General features: G+C 40.7%; 1 protein-coding gene and 1 long non-coding RNA gene across 3 annotated transcripts in view; one reads left to right on the forward strand and one right to left on the reverse strand.

Moving 5' to 3' along the window:
* LOC113150603 overlaps positions 1–7,390 on the reverse strand; it is a 32,474-nt gene extending 25,084 nt beyond the window's left edge. The window contains exon 1 of the long non-coding RNA XR_003297679.1: positions 6,772–7,390. This is a non-coding gene — a long non-coding RNA (uncharacterized LOC113150603). The remainder of the gene's footprint in view (positions 1–6,771) is intronic.
* Positions 5,621–15,090, forward strand: tbx1 (T-box transcription factor 1). 2 transcript variants are annotated; one of them, XM_026343173.1, is made up of 8 exons: positions 5,621–6,207; positions 7,397–7,787; positions 9,999–10,100; positions 10,424–10,595; positions 11,480–11,635; positions 12,603–12,670; positions 13,258–13,358; positions 14,023–15,090. In XM_026343173.1, the coding sequence occupies exons 1-8, from the start codon at positions 6,024–6,026 to the stop codon at positions 14,403–14,405; spliced, it is 1,557 nt and encodes a 518-aa protein (XP_026198958.1). In that variant the 5' UTR covers positions 5,621–6,023; the 3' UTR covers positions 14,406–15,090. The 2 variants fall into 2 exon arrangements, with proteins under 2 accessions (XP_026198958.1, XP_026198959.1); XM_026343174.1 differs by having other exon boundaries at positions 7,448–7,787.
* Positions 15,091–16,081: the final 991 nt, after the last annotated feature.

The raw sequence follows: 16,081 nt of genomic DNA on the forward strand, positions 1-16,081 counted from the left end.
AAAAGATAGGAAAAGGATACTTTTCAAAAGCTAAAAGCTTCCCAGTTTTAAAACAAAGACGGGAGGGAAAGAAAAGACGTGATTTTGAAAAAAGATCTGACTCCAAGCACCCCCCCACCCTTCTCATGTCCTACACACACACATTCCAAGCTGTTTTTGCTCTCTCTCTCTCTTAATCTCGATTGATAACAACTCTGAAAGTATTGTGGGGTTTACCTGTACTTCGCATACTGTAAATACACAAACACATTCATACGTTGCCATTTTCCTTTTCCTATAAAGTAAGCAATACACATTTGTGCATTTGCATATGCTACCATACATGGCAACATACACCATATACTACAGTAATCTAAAGTAGATGGATAATAACTGACTGTTCACATCGCTCTCCTTTACACTGTTGCATAAGGTGTGGGGAGTTTGAGGAGTCACAGTGTGGAGACCAGCCTTCCCCAGTCTGTCGAAGGGCACAGTTGGCAGCTGTCAGGACTATATTTGTTAACTCTGAGAAGACATGTGGAAAGAGCCTTCCATCTCAAAATAAATAAATAGTAGTGGCACACATCTTCCCAGGCATATGCAAATGGAAGGAGAAAGTGGCAACTGTGCATTTCTTTATTTGTCTTTTTTTCTGCATGATTGCTTGGACAAATGGACCAAGACGTGAAGTTGGTGAACTACAACAAACAAACAAACATGACTTAATTTATAATGTTTGTGGTGTCATAACCTTAATTCTAAAAACAGGTTTATGCTTCCTTTGACATTTAAATAAATTATATTAACTGTACTGTCTACAGTTTGTTTTTGCATGTTTTATTAATATGTGTGGGAATATATGTTGGAATTTGCCTGGGACACTGGGGATTTATAATTTTCACCTTTGGTCAGCCATTGTGTTCATGTCCATTGTGTTTTTATGCACATGTACTTTTATGATGACCCCCAAAATACAACAGAGCAGAAAAGGGCTGAACAGGAAAACTACATTTATATGCCAACAAGGAAATGTGTTTGTTTTTTTTTTGTTTTTTTGGCTTTTTTTTTTTTTTTGTTATGTCCTTTAAGGTTAGTCGTCAAATAAATCTCCAAAGAGCCCCAAAAGCTTGACAAACCGATTTGTACAATCATGTACAGTTAATATCAATGCACATTAGTCTAGTCTTTTTGTGATTTCATGGAAATTCTGTATCACAGGCTAATGTATTATTCCCATCATTTTCCTTTAGCTTTGCCGCGATATTTGTTTTGTTGCTGTATCTGTTGAAAGCGACTACAGGATTATCGCCTTCACGCATGACTGAAAACCCGCTGAAGGACGATGTAAAGCTGCAAACACCTGTAAGACAAAGTACAAAGCACAAAGCTCCATCAGGTTTTACGATCTGCTCTAATAAAAACACGGGCGTGCATTAATATACTCACTTTTCACTCTAATAATTCTTTTCTATATCAACGTGAATATTTGCACATAATAACAGGTTTACCGTTACACGGCATTTTAGGTTTTTCTTAATGGCAACCAACATAAGCCACGGAGATTGACTCCCAAATATACAACTAACCAACCAATGACAGATGACAGAAACGAAATTACACATAGGGAAAAATAAATAATGACAGACATGGAACAAACATTCATCACCGTGATGAAATGTTTGCACGGTTTTAATGAAAAACTAGTATTTGCACTGATACGGAAATTTTCTTTCGATCTAGGAGATTAACTTCTTTTTCTAATTTAGCTGCTCTTTGAATAGAGGATTTCACAAATGTCGCCAACGGACAACATTAGACCACTACTGGTGCTGTGAGACTAGAGACAGCGGCCTGACTGCACCTGCACAGAAAATGAATAAAACGTAGGCTAAAGAATGCTAAAAGATTAAATTAGAAATTAAACTATCATGATAGGTTATATAAAAATATTATATAAAAATGTCACTATTCACTAAAAACTACTATACATATATATATATATATTATATATATATATATATATATATATATATATATATATATATATATATATATATATATATATGTATGGTCTACACAATATTTAAGTATAAGGCATTTGCTCAGGTCTGTCGCTGATTGAATGCTGATTGATTAATTGTCTTTTTAATCTCATAACGATCACCGACCAAAGGTCCTACAGATAGTCGAGGCACCGTTTGGAATATTTCCTCCTGCATACTTGCATCTCTTCAAGCATTTCCTAAAGCCCTGTGGAGAGAAGGGACACCCCAGGTCCTGTGCTGTCAGCGGTCAACTGCTCACTTCCTCAGCTTCTTTTTCGGGGATTTAGACTAATATTTAGATAGGATAGAGTTTTATACGTGGTGCGCGCTGCCTCAGTCACTGCAGCTTCCATCACGCAACATGTGCAAATCGTTGTTTTTATGATCAGTGGAATGATTTGTGATTTATTTGGCTATCTGTTACATGATGAGAGCGAGTAATTAATAGTTTTATCTGTGGACTGTGGTACAGATAGGCGCATTAAATCTCCACAACACAAGCATGAAAATCTTGGTGGATCTTAGATTGCGTCTCGGTGAAGGAGAAGAGTAGCAGAAACGGAGAGAGAAGAAGCAGAGGAGCGCCCACGGCTCCTTCTACAAAGACAGATGATCTAATCAAGTCTCGTTTTAATAATAACACAAAAAGCTGCGGAGCATTGCAGTTTACGAGATCCGTGCCATTTGATGAGGCATGGGCGGGAGATTTTTGGTTTGGTGATTTGTCATGTTACCACAACAGGACACACAGGACCACACAGACCTCTCCTTCATGAGGAACAGAAGCCTCTTATTCTCATCTAGAGACAACAGGAAGAAAACCAACTACACGGGGGAATCTGTGCTGTGTGCAACTGACTGGTTGTCAAAAAATGTCATAAAATTGCTTCTGAGACAGAGTTACAATCAACCCGATGTATCTTTCAAATATTGTTATGAGAAAATAGCTATGCGTGTATTTCAGTGCGCAAAAGCGCACGTCAAGTGACACCTTCTGTTGGTCCCTGTCGTCCCAGTGCAGTAGCCTGTCACTTGACTTCATATAGAGTCTCACTTAGTTGTACGAAACTAGTTCAACTCTGTTTCAGAAATACAAAGTAATTCATTAGAAAATGACGCGTGGTGAGAATGGGTTCTACCTTTCTGCGCAAAATAATTACTCTAGAAGTTACTAGACTGCAAAAAATAGGAATATATATTTATAGTGTTTACGATTAAAATAAAAAAAATCTGTAAAATTAAGGGTGCAACTATTTTTAGCTTGTGGACGGCAATTAATTAAATTGAAATGCTTAATGAAATCGTTCGTTTTTTAAATGCCGGTTCAGCGGCATCTTAGGACAAACTATAGTCCCCAGTTAGTAAATTCAAAACTGTTCACTTCTATATGGACAATGTGAAGGCCTACAAATGTCTTTGTTACAGTAATAATCATTTCATAACCATTTAATTGAATAACTAAATAATATGTCCAATAAAAAGTCCAATATAGAGTGATACTATTTTAATCATACAGTACGCAGTAGCAGCAGGAGCAGGACAGATGTCCACGCTGTCCTGTGTCCAGTCGCTTTTCAGGCCCGTGTCCTCTAATCAGTGAGAGCTGTTCACAGTTTGCTCACTTTGTCTACTTGTTGTCAGGTTTGGACCTTGTATGCTTAACTTTCCAGGATAACCTACGGTCTAAATGGCACAAGCCGTCATAAAGATGAAGACATATTTCTAATGTATTTATTTTTAAAGTGAGATAGAAAGCATAAAACTGTATTTTAACAGAATCAAAAAGTTGATCCTTTTAACGAGGTTTGGATGCAAACGAGTAGTCAACAACATTGTAGTTACTAAATTATTCATAGCCTTTATGTCGTGTTAAGATGTGCTTATGGTACTTAATTGGAGGTTTACAAATAGGTTATGTTTACCTCCCGCAGTATCGCCAAAGCCAATTTGTAGAAGTCCAGTCCAGTATTTAGTGCATCATTCATCGCTTATCATCTATGCAACTGTAACCGTATGGAAGCTTTAAAGTGTGTATTTTACACGGAGAACCAATGCAATAGGCCTACTTGTTTTTTATTTATTGTAAATTTTGAAGCCTGTTGTTTCTCTGTTAAGCTTTTTACGGGATATTATTCCGCTTGTGGAACACTTTTCTTTTCACATGATTGTAACTGGGTCTCACCTTCTTAATATGGGTCTTAATATTCATACGTGCACTGCTGAATGGCTCCGCGGTGTTTTGGCCGCTGCTGAGGCCTGCGAGCGAATTCCAACACAGTCTCTTCCCATTTTGATCTGCTCCTGTATTTTGTCTGTTATCACCTGAGTATTTACAAAGGAGGCTTCCGACTTGGCAATGATGAAGCGAGTCGGTATTGATGGCATCATATCTGATTTAAAAAGAAAAGAGGTCGGCCTACACTGGGAGGAATAAATCATCTGAGCGATGGTTTACTCTGGTTTTGACGGAGCCATACGTGATTGCTTTTATGAAGTAATCAATGCGCATAAGCCACGGTGGAGTTTCCCCACTTTGTGAGTGCTCCGAGTTTCTATCTACCCATCCATCTATCTAAATATTTGATCGAAACAACATATTGCAGTGGTTTATTTATGCCCACTGCCTCCCATGGAGAAACATCCAAAACAAATAGGACTAATCCTCTAACTGCGTTATCTCATTAGAACCCTGCTGCTGCTTTCACACTTAATTCAGTGACTCTAGTGTAAATTAGTTTTCTATCCGGTCTCTATCACAGCAGCTCCAACAAAACACATCTTCGGTTGCTGTATATTAAAGTTGAACCTCGATAAGTTGAGAGCCAAGTAGGTGATGTTGGAGGTGCAAGGCGGAGAGGTCAAGTCCAAATAGGGCCTCCAATGCTTCTTGTCCTCACTTGTTTACTGACTGCACAGATGGTCGGTGGCTCAGTAATATTCCTGAGCGTTTGTCTGACTTTCCCCACGAAGGTGACTGCGTAAATCTGAGATACATTTGCGTGAAATCGTGGAATTGACAATAAATTACTTGAAATACGTAGAATAATAAATTGATACAAAGTTCAATGATTAGTATGGATGCGTGGATAGTATCTATATAGCAGATAGAGTCCGTTCTGTCTAAATAAAGTGAAATATTCGCCTCCTCTCACTTGGTTCTGTCTCTGTATTTCTTATTTAAATGTCTTCTTTTTCCCCTGAATTATTAACAATATTTCGGTTCATTTGTGAACTTGAATCAAAAACCTGGACACGTGAAAAGCGCCACAATCTGATTTCCCTACTATTCACGCACGTTTGGCAACTTTGTTTAATGTAAAGTGATTTTCAGTGTGAAGTGTCGAGTAAAAGACTCGTAGATTGGAGCATTTCTGCAGCGCAGCCTCCGATGTTTGAGACAAGCTCTGGGCAGGAGCAGCTCGGCTCCACCTGGGCTTCAACAGCTATAATATGGAAACGCATATATAGTTCGGTAAATTTACTGGAAATGAAACACTTTGAAGCCGGACATTGTAATGACGTTGGAGTTAATTCAAATGACTGACAAGGTCTTATTGAAATAAAACATCCAGTGCAGAGCGCAGACACTTTTTTCAGCAGGGGAGGCGTGGATCTAGCTCACTTTTGACATTCTCGTAGCAGAAGTAGCTTCTCCTCAAGGCACTACTCAGATGACACCACCCCGCCACCGACTGGAGGAGAAACAAGGGAAGCTCTCTCTCGCTCTCTTCTCTGCGGATGAACTGTGTTTTGACACCGGGACACGTTAATGGGTTAATCAAAGGAATCTGAGCACCAGGGATATTTTCGCGTCTTCACCGTAGTCGTGGAAATACAGTCTACCCAACACTCTCACACCCTTTGAGCGCCGCTGAAGGAATGTGAAAACCCCACTTGGCGCATGTTCCTCTCCATTGTGCGCAGTCTTCTCCTGCTTTCTGCGCGGTTGGAAAGCGGAGGAGGAGGGACGGCTTTTCCCGACTCGATCCTTTGCCTATGGAAGACGGCGGTCCTCTATCTCCAAAGGCAAATGCTTTCAGTATTGCCTCTCTGATTTCGGCTGCAGAGCAAGCAGGAAACGCAGCGTTTGAGAAACAGAGCACCGGCCTGGACAAGCCAGACCTGCACAACCACAGTTCCTTTAAAATGCATTACAGCACTGTCACCCGGGAAATGGAAGGTAAATCTGTTTATTGATGCCCGTAGAGCTGCTGTAGCATGTATAGCCTACATCTGACCAGAAATGATATAACACTCCTAAATCTGATCGAGTATCCAATCTACATTCTCAACAAGCACGACTGAGTGCTTCGCGCAAAACCACGTATGGGTGCCTTGTTTCACAAATGCGTGAATGGAATTATTGTAAAAATAAATTCTGGCACAGCTAGTTCCCTATGAAAAATACTGCCGAGACAGTCCTAGAAATCACAATCAGACAGGAGACGTCTGCAGACAAAGCATCCAGAGCGGGGGGAAAGTTTCCTATTCCAAAACCCCGACGCGCTGTACAAAGAGTCAACTTTAATTCGTGGACAGTATCACATACATTGAAAACGAAGCCAAGAGGAGGAGGGTTTACACGGGTACCCTGCGCATAATGGTAAAAACAGACTATAATAAGCATATCCAGCCAGATGGGCAGTATATCCATTCCATAGGCTAAACGTATTTACCCAATAAGAAAAATGCAACAGTCACCTGCTGCCTGTTTGTTTGTTCATGCAAATCAATGTTTGTTTACCTTGTAAACCGTTCACACTCCGCTCTGCCGGTCAGATCCTATTGTTTGCTAACGGGGGTGATGTGGGTGATACCCTTATCCAATAGTTAAATGGGTGCCGGAAAGCCCATTAAAAAGGGGCGCACTTCTATGTCAATCAGTCTCGTCCCAAGGCGAGGAAAAGGCACATTACCTGCAGTTCCTTATCTAAATAGAAATAAGAACCGGTTTTATCGCAAAGGGGAGGCCCTCTGCGTCAGATAAGAGAGGAGACGGGGTTGCAGTGTAACACACAGCAGCAGCGCACAACAGAGGCCGCTCAGAGCGCAGTCGATCCTACGATAAATCTATTTCACACGGACTCGAAGCTGGTTTCTGCCAATAGTCCGGACTTTCTTCGCGACTGCTGCATTTTTTGGAAACATTTCGCCTCTATTCGGACGTGTATTACTTTAGATCAGACAGCGTGTAGCATGCTGGCAGTGGATGAGACCTCAGAGATTAACGAGAAACCGAAACGGGTGCTTTTGTGCCTGACATCTTCATTTGGAGATCACTGAATCCTGCTTCTGTTGTTACTATCTGTGTTATAACCGACTCAGTGCAGAACATATTTAGTAAATCCAGTCTTTTGGGATGATTTCAGCCATATCCAGTCCGTGGCTGACGCAGCTGTCCCATTTTTGCGATGTTGCAGCCTTCACGACTAGCAGCCTGAGCAGCCTCAACACGCCAGGGGGCTACCACCTCTCTCCGTCCCCCGGGGACCCCTACAGCCAACATGAGTCCCACTTCGAGCCCTGCCCGGCCGCCCAGCACAACTACAACTATCCGGGGTCTAATCCCGGTCAGGCCCCGCCGAGCGACACTGGGACACCCAACTGCTCCTCGTCTTCCTCCAACTCGACACCGAACAGCAAAACTATAGTAAAGAAGAACCCTAAAGTGGCCAACATTAGCGTCCAGCTGGAGATGAAAGCTTTATGGGACGAATTTAATCAGCTGGGCACGGAGATGATCGTTACCAAGGCTGGCAGGTGAGCACAAATTGTACACAGGCCACAGGCTGGAAAGATACTTTTGTCCCCACATATCTGAGCAAGACAAAATAATAATTTATTGTAAAATGTAATATTATTCAAAATCATGCCTTAATGAAGAACCATTGTATTCAAATTATTTAGTTTTCAAATGAAGCATTTTTGCGCATTTAACTTGATCAGATATATTTTCGGATTTGTCTAATTATTTTTATTTAAAATATAATTTGGTGTAACATCAAAACAAATTAGAGACAGAAGAGATTCATAAAATAAACATATAGATTTTTTCTGGGGTTCATAATAAACACACTTTTTATAACCTTCTTTCTACATAACACGTATGGATCCAAACTGTCCTGGATTATACAAGAGTTAACAGAAATCAGTTCACTGTTTGGTAACAAGCCTGAATTAAATTAGGGACCTATATCCCAATCTTTGTGTCGGTGCATCAGACGAGTTCCTTTTATAAAATGTCTTTGTGGTGTTGTGTAGGTGACGATTCTGCACTGCAGCTGCACAGGTTTTAAAGATGGCTCAAACGCACGGAGGCTTGTGTGTGAATGTGTGTGTCAGCAGTAAACACCACGTTGCTCTGATCTGGTTGCGTTTTATTGATTCAATAAGGATATAAGTTACTTTTTGCTGGTTTTCTTTTACTGTCAGTGTGAATTTTACGCACGGCTGCTACACGGAACATTACAGCCTTTAATCTGTGAGCGTCTTCATACTCGCTTATTACAGTGTTGCAGTTTGGAGGGGTTGTTTTTATTCGGGCCTCAACACGTGTTTACCCCATTTTTCCTTATTTCCTCATTATAGGAGTGTCTGCCTGCTCCTCTATCTTTCTTCTTTAGTCACATAATTTTGGTAAAACACATTACACAAATATACAAAAATGTGTGTTTGATTTAGTAATTATTTTTAAGGACGCACATTTAAAGACAGTGCAGATCTAATCAGTTTGCATTTTTACATTTCTAAATTTAAAAGGCATTTTAATAAAACTAAATATGGACTTTATTCTGATCGTGTGGCCGCGCTTGTATCCCAAGCATGTCCTGGAGTCTTACAGGCATTGACCTCTGACCTCTGGGGAGAGCCTATAAAATGTTACTAAAATGTAATAATTAACACTGTATTTTTTTCAACTAGGACACCATTAAATGTGGCGCGTACACGTGTACCCGGGTTTCCTGAATTTTACCAGGGATACTACCGATATAAAGAGGCGTGAGATAATTGATTTAATCTCGAAAGTGAGGGTTGAGTTTCTCTGCTCTGCGCTGCCTGACAGGAGAAAGCAGATCTGCAGCAGAGCACTTTAAAAGCTCCTTCAGCCTCACCTAGCCACAACACTGACGTTAATTGAGCGTTGATTTTAGGATCCCTTTCACTGACTCGGCGGATTACTCAACTTTCAGTTGATGTAGTAGTGGGATATGGATCTGCCTTACATAGTAACCTAACCTAAATTGGGTGAAGGGAAAAACAAATGTTTATATGCTCGGGCGCTGGCCGAGTCGCCCCAACCAAGGCACCAAAATGTAAGACAAGACGTCCGAGAGCAAATCATTTCCCTCGGATTAATACAGGTTTGTGAATCTGGAATCTAAAATCCTTTACAGAGAAATAGTGAACAGTTAGTTAATACATTTTATTAACGTGCAAAGAAATGTTCCCACTTTCAATTTTTCCTACAAATAGAATTGTAGATATTTGTTCCTCTCCAGTTTAATGATAAAACCAGTACGTGGCCTACATCAATAAGGCCCAGCCGCGCGTCTACATGGTTTGTCTGGGATTCGTCAAAAGAGCAGAAGATAAGTTGAACAGTCTTGTCAGAAGTTAGAAAAGTGGAGCCAACAGGCAAAAAACCCAAAGCTCCATTCAGATCAGACTTTTATCTGGTTATACAGGGACTAAATCACGTCATTTCCAGTAGTTTCAAGCTTGGGTCTTTTAATAGCCTCCAGCTCAGCCCAAATAAACTACGTCGGCCTAGTTGTGGAGCTGCCGGTCTCTCTGCAGAGTGCAGACATGCTGGCTTGGTTTTTTTCATACTTTGCCAAAATCATGTGTTGGTTAATCCGAGGAGATGCAATGAACGCTAACATTTAAGCAGCACCGTCCACACACATCCAGTGTGGACGTAACAGCAACAGTAATAAGATTTAACAGTCGTACCATTTTTGTCTTTGCCAGGAGAATGTTTCCAACTTTCCAAGTGAAAATATTTGGGATGGATCCCATGGCAGACTACATGCTCCTGATGGACTTCCTGCCTGTAGATGACAAACGTTACAGGTACGGTTTGGATGTCTTTGGACAGCTGAAACACAGATCATACCCCGTCACTACAGGACCGTAAAACACTGCACTGGTTTTATACTGACATGTACAACCACCACATGCAATTCTACAAGCAAACGAAACACTAAACTATAAGAAACAAATGCGCTTCATAAATTCTTCCACACCTTAGACACATGTCTAAATAATTCCACCAATTCGTGCCCGATATGAACTGACCAGCTGATATTCAATGTGATGAGGCCTGTTAGAAATGTCGTTTATTCGTGCAGGGACATTTTACATGCGCTGGTAATTAACCCTTTCCGATCTTACAGGTATGCTTTCCACAGTTCATCTTGGCTGGTGGCGGGCAAGGCCGACCCCGCCACACCGGGCAGAGTCCACTACCACCCGGACTCTCCGGCCAAAGGCGCGCAGTGGATGAAGCAGATTGTGTCTTTCGATAAACTCAAACTTACCAACAACCTCCTGGACGATAACGGACATGTAAGTAACTCTACTTAGAGGAAAATGAAACATGCAAAACAGACCTTCATTTGACCACAAAACACCATATACGTGGATCAAAAGGCTGCACAAGTCACAATGCAAAGAACTGAGTAAAAATAAATGAATTTCAAAGACTGCGAGTCCAGTGGAGATGAGAGGAGCCGCAGTCCCAGAGGAACATCTTTACACTCTGAGCGGTGAAAAGGTCCACAGCACTGTAGAGTTGCTCTTACTATACATTCACTCTTTAGTCATTAACAGTAGGCTACTGATAGGAACTGATAGTTAATGAGCCTGAGCTTTTTATTTGCTGATGCCTAAGTGATTTACCAGTAATAAACGTTGACATTTTAACTAATAGTCAATCCTGCAAAATGGCCCTGTACACCAGGACTTCTTCCAAAGGTGACAGCAGCTGGAAATGTCTGCCTTATCTTCCACTGTGTCACTGCAATAGTTGTGGATTCACAAAAAGCTATAAGGAGGGTTTAAGTGACTGGTGACAAGATTTCAGTAATAGAAATGAGGATTTACGAAGAGTGTCCAACCTGTGCCCGAAACAATGAGTTACCGAAACAACGCTTAGATTCATAATTGTAATTGTTTTAAAGGACTTCAGCTTGTTGTTTCTGAGTTTCCTGGAATTGATCAAAATACACAAATGGATGACAATTCCTTGTTTTTAGTACATTTGATTAGTACTTTAAAAATATTAAAGTAATATATTGAGTCACCAAACTGCCCTGTATTTAATGTATTTTTAGTGTATATGATTTTCCATTATTCTCATTTCTTTAGGCTGCTATAGTGTAAAACATGTCCAAAGATAGTTTGACTTTTGGAGCAGTACTGAATTAAGATTCATCCTGTGTCTTGTACAGATCATTCTGAACTCCATGCACCGCTACCAGCCCAGGTTTCATGTGGTTTATGTGGACCCCCGAAAGGACAGCGAGAAATATGCAGAGGAGAATTACAAAACCTTTGTTTTCGAGGAAACCCGCTTCACAGCGGTCACGGCGTACCAGAACCACCGGGTAAGCAGCTCTCTGTCTAAACTGACCGACACTCACATGGTGTTTGGAAACACACACTACTTTTTCTCCCAGATACCCGAATGGCCTCTACAAATACAGGTGGATATTTTATTTAAAGATTACAGCAAAAATGAAGCAATGAGCTACCAGAAACCATCACAACACGGAGGACTGCACGGCAGGTCACTTTCCACACCTTGTTAATTTTGACACAGATTATAAAGCTGCTGTTGTTCCTGCGCTGTGTTTTGCGCACGCATATAAGAAGTAACGAGTTTTCGTTAAGCCTCATCTGCTTTCATGGAGCACTTTTACGCGTAAATGTGCTGCTCTTTTCTGCGCTCTCCCTGCGTCTGCGTTTAGATGCACGAATCTGTGCATCCACCGGTTACTCAGGGCGAAACATCATAATTAATTAATAAAAGAGAGCCTAAAGGTGAAGAGTGTGAGAGTGTCTGTCCAGTTACCAGGCTGGAGGCCACTCTGCTTGATTTTATCACACATTTTCTAGATTTTAATTTCTTTTAGCTTCAGTTAAAATGGACAGTTTCTTGCCTTTCTAATGGGACTAACTCAAGTTATGGTTATGCGGCTGCGCTGTATCCGTGCGATGTAAAAAAAGAAGCTCTGCTGCAGAGAAATAACAATATAAGCTCTGTAATAATGTATTTGTAATTATCATATAATATAGGTTCATTTTGTGTAAATGTTAATATGTAAAAGATATTGGGTGGACATGAAGCTGTAGACCTGTAATTGTTAACGTACATGTTTTTTTAAAGACAGTCATGTGAGTTGAAGTGGGATTTTTTTCAGACTGCAGATTTTCCACTTTTTTCACTGTTCTTTTTTTTTTTAATAAAAAATCAACGTCAGTGACAAAACTGACTATTAAACTGTGCACATGTATTCTGTATAACTACCCTATGTGGCTGAGGTTTATTTGATGATGTGATCTGCATTTCAGATTACACAGCTGAAGATAGCCAGCAATCCCTTTGCAAAAGGCTTCAGGGACTGTGACCCCGAGGACTGGTAAGCATTTCCACTCAAATAATACAGTCTTTCTGGCATGTTTCCACATGATGTAAAAATGTACAACAGTACCACCCAGCCGGAGGGCATTCGCAAGATAGTTCTAGTGTTTGTTTTATCTCGCTCAGGTGCCACATGCCATGAATGTTCACTGGATATTGTTTGAAAAGTCAATCGACTGTGCCTTTCTGTCACTGACAAATTACCAGGCACTTTTGTAATTGTCACAATGGAGTAAACTCCACCCATCTGGTATCCGCAGGCAGCTGGAAGCAAGCAAAGACTTCTTACAAATACTGTTAATCGACTGCAATTCTTTTTCCTTTAAAGAATCAACTGAAGCATTTATGCTGAACTTTACGTGGACCTTTGCTAATTTTATAGAACAGGCCAGTCTGAGTCATCTAATAGGTCATTTCACATTTCCTTCATTGTAAATTAGGGTCCTGTCAGGGTGTAAATGCTCATTACACGCACCACTGTAAACTCTTAAAATGTGCATTCATCATTTTAATATATAATAAAGAAATTGTGCCCTGTACATTCATTAAATGAGTATGTAACTGAATCCATTCTCCCTGCTCCAGGCCCAGGAATCACAGGCCAGGCTCTCTGCCAATAATGAGTGCCTTTGCCAGAACAAGAAACCCAATGTCATCTCCCCCTCAGCAGAACGGCTCAGAGAAAGGTCTGCAGCTCACTCTTTGTTTGATTTTCAAAACTCTAACAATGAATACAGTCACGTTTTGCTTGTGTTTTCCCCAATTGTTGGCAAATTTGAATCTTACTTTCTTGTGCGTAATTTAAGTGCAGTGGTGCATCCACAGCCATTCAGTGTCAACTGGTGATATAACAGAGGCTGACCTATTATATAACTGACCACAGCTTCTGAACACAGTAAAACCTGCTATGAAAATGTACTTTTCCTGGCATGGTGATGATTGTGTTTATTAATTGAATACTAATAATAATTTGGTCAATTGAATGTTAATTTGAGAGTCTAAAAGTTAAAAAAGACTTCTTAAAGAACTTTATGATTAGTTTCTGTTGGGAAGTTCCTATTTGGAAGAAATTCTAATTCAATATTTTGAGAGCAATATGTAAATAAATACAGTACTTTAATGCTAACTGATAATTAATATTTAAAGTTTTTATTTCAGAGGCATTACAGTTGTGAAATTAGATTTTATTATATCAGGGCACACTTCAGACTGCTACTGGTTTCATAAGTGGTATCAGTATAAAACCCATCTGTTATCAGCTACTGCAGGTTAGACTATCTGCTGCTTGTAAAAAGATTTCAAATAATAGTGTCTAATGTCTCTAACTGTCCTGGTGTCTCTTCTACATAGATGACGGTAGGCGGGAGTATGAGAGGGACCCTACTAGCACACCCATACATGCCGACCCAGCTCACCAGCTGATGTCCAGGGTCCTAAGCCCTGCCCTGCCTGTTCCAGGGGGGCTCCACGCCGTCCCGATCACTAGTAGTCGACCCAGCCCTCCTCACGATCTTCGGCCAGATCCCCATTCTCTACCACCAGACACCCTGCACCACCATCCTTACAAGTACCCCACCACCTACGAACACTACCTTGGGGCTAAGACCAGACCATCTCCTTACCCTTTACCCAGTATCAGGGGACACACGTACCATCACCACATGAACCCGGCCACAGCTAACATGTACTCAGCCACCAGTGGCCCCTCTAACTACGACTATGGGCCGAGATAATGACTGCTGCACACCAGGGCTAATGGCAGCACTGTGGGAATGGAAACGGACAGGAAAGGCAGCACAGTCCTGTCAACGGAGGGTTTCCGCAACCTGCGGAGTATGTTCAGGAGTTGGAACTCTGCTGGATAAATCCTGTCGTATTTATTTAAAGGAAATGTATCTTTTTGGGAAGCATGGGCATGTGCTCTGAACCATTAAAGTGGTTCTGATTTGAACTTTGGGCCCAAATAGCAAGAACTCTACACCCAGGCACCTCTTAACTATCGGTGCAGACATTGAGCCAGCAAAAAGTGGAGACAGGAGGAACCTCTTCTTAACACGGACAATACCTTTGATCACAGACTGGAATTGAATTCTCTCTTTTTTTGTGTTGGATGCACTTTTTGATTTGCCTTGTTTTTATTGCTTTCAAAAAAGCCATATGTTATATAGTCCTTCAACCTTCCTAGGTAGACAAGATGTTTGCATGTTGAGCTCATCAGAGTGGGTGTTGAAACACATCGAAATGTTTTTGTTTGAGAAAAAAAAAAAAAAAGAATTTGCAAGATTTGATTTTGAAACATTCTCGACATTTTGAGCCGCTCTGAGAAGCTTGTACCATGGCACTGACTTGCAGCAATTCAAAGTAAATAAATGAAGCAGAATGACTGTTCTGTATCTGTAAAATAAACATTAAATTCTTGTAATTCATAAGGAAATGCTCCTTGTGCCAGTCTTCCATTCGAATTCTCCTCTGTTGTCGCACTGCAGAAGGGGGAAGGTTTAAAAAAAAAAGGCTTACCTCACTGATAGCATTGTTCGGGTTTCTCCGTCCGGATCTGCCCTGTTGAAATAGGTTGAGGCGTCTGCTGCTCCCATACTCATTTGGAGTCAGGACGTGGAAGCTGTCTAAACATTAGACTGCACCGTAGTTCAAATGTTGCAATCTGCAGCTGGTTTTATGAAAGAAAAAAAAGGCACAGATATACACACACATAAATGACTCATCAACCATACTTCCTAGTTTTACACACACTTTCCTCTAAACCATGTGTGCAGCAACACACTGCAGTTTACTTTTAAAATCTACTTTTAAAACGGTCTTTTTGCAGTTTTAAATAATGTTTTAAAGTCCATGTAATTAAATACTGTCCATTTCAGCATTAATACCACATCATAATATTGTGAGCAAAACAATTAAACAGGTTTTTTTCATTGTCAGATGTGCATTTCATGACATCCAAGCTGGAAGGAGACAGACATAAAGGATGTCATTGCTCATCTTTAATGGGACCGTCCCCCCCACTCTTATCAGTGCAGCCATTCCCAGCTCCTGTCTGAAGGCCTGTGAGGAATGCTTTGTTGTCAAGGTTAATCTCGTTGAAAACAAAAGTCAGCTTTGTTTTTTCTTTTGTTTTTGGGTTGTTGTTGTTGTTGTTTTTTTTTTTTGCCTGTCATGTTACAGAGTTTCATTACAGTATTTCTCTCCTTGAGCTCAGTCGCCATAGCGCACAGAGGGGAACAGGATACCCGAAGGCGCTTGACCTCTGACTGTTTAATGGCTTGTAAAGGTGTTAAAGGTTAAATAATGTTTCCACTCATTTAAACGCAGACCAATTGGTTTTATCATTCTTTGTTTGTTTGGGCGGCGACTTAACTGGTCATGTAACTATTATGAAGCCAAAATGGACAAG

Source organism: Anabas testudineus, chromosome 9 (genome assembly GCF_900324465.2).
Source record: "Anabas testudineus chromosome 9, fAnaTes1.2, whole genome shotgun sequence".
Lineage (NCBI taxonomy): Eukaryota > Metazoa > Chordata > Actinopteri > Anabantiformes > Anabantidae > Anabas > Anabas testudineus.

Coding starts and splice junctions, on each gene's coding strand:
- tbx1 (XM_026343173.1), top strand. CDS start 6,024: ATGGAAGACGGCGGTCCTCTATCTCCAAAGGCAAATGCTTTCAGTATT. Junction 12,671..13,257: donor GACTGTGACCCCGAGGACTG/GTAAGCATTTCC, acceptor TCCCTGCTCCAG/GCCCAGGAATCACAGGCCAG. Junction 13,359..14,022: donor GCAGAACGGCTCAGAGAAAG/GTCTGCAGCTCA, acceptor TCTTCTACATAG/ATGACGGTAGGCGGGAGTAT.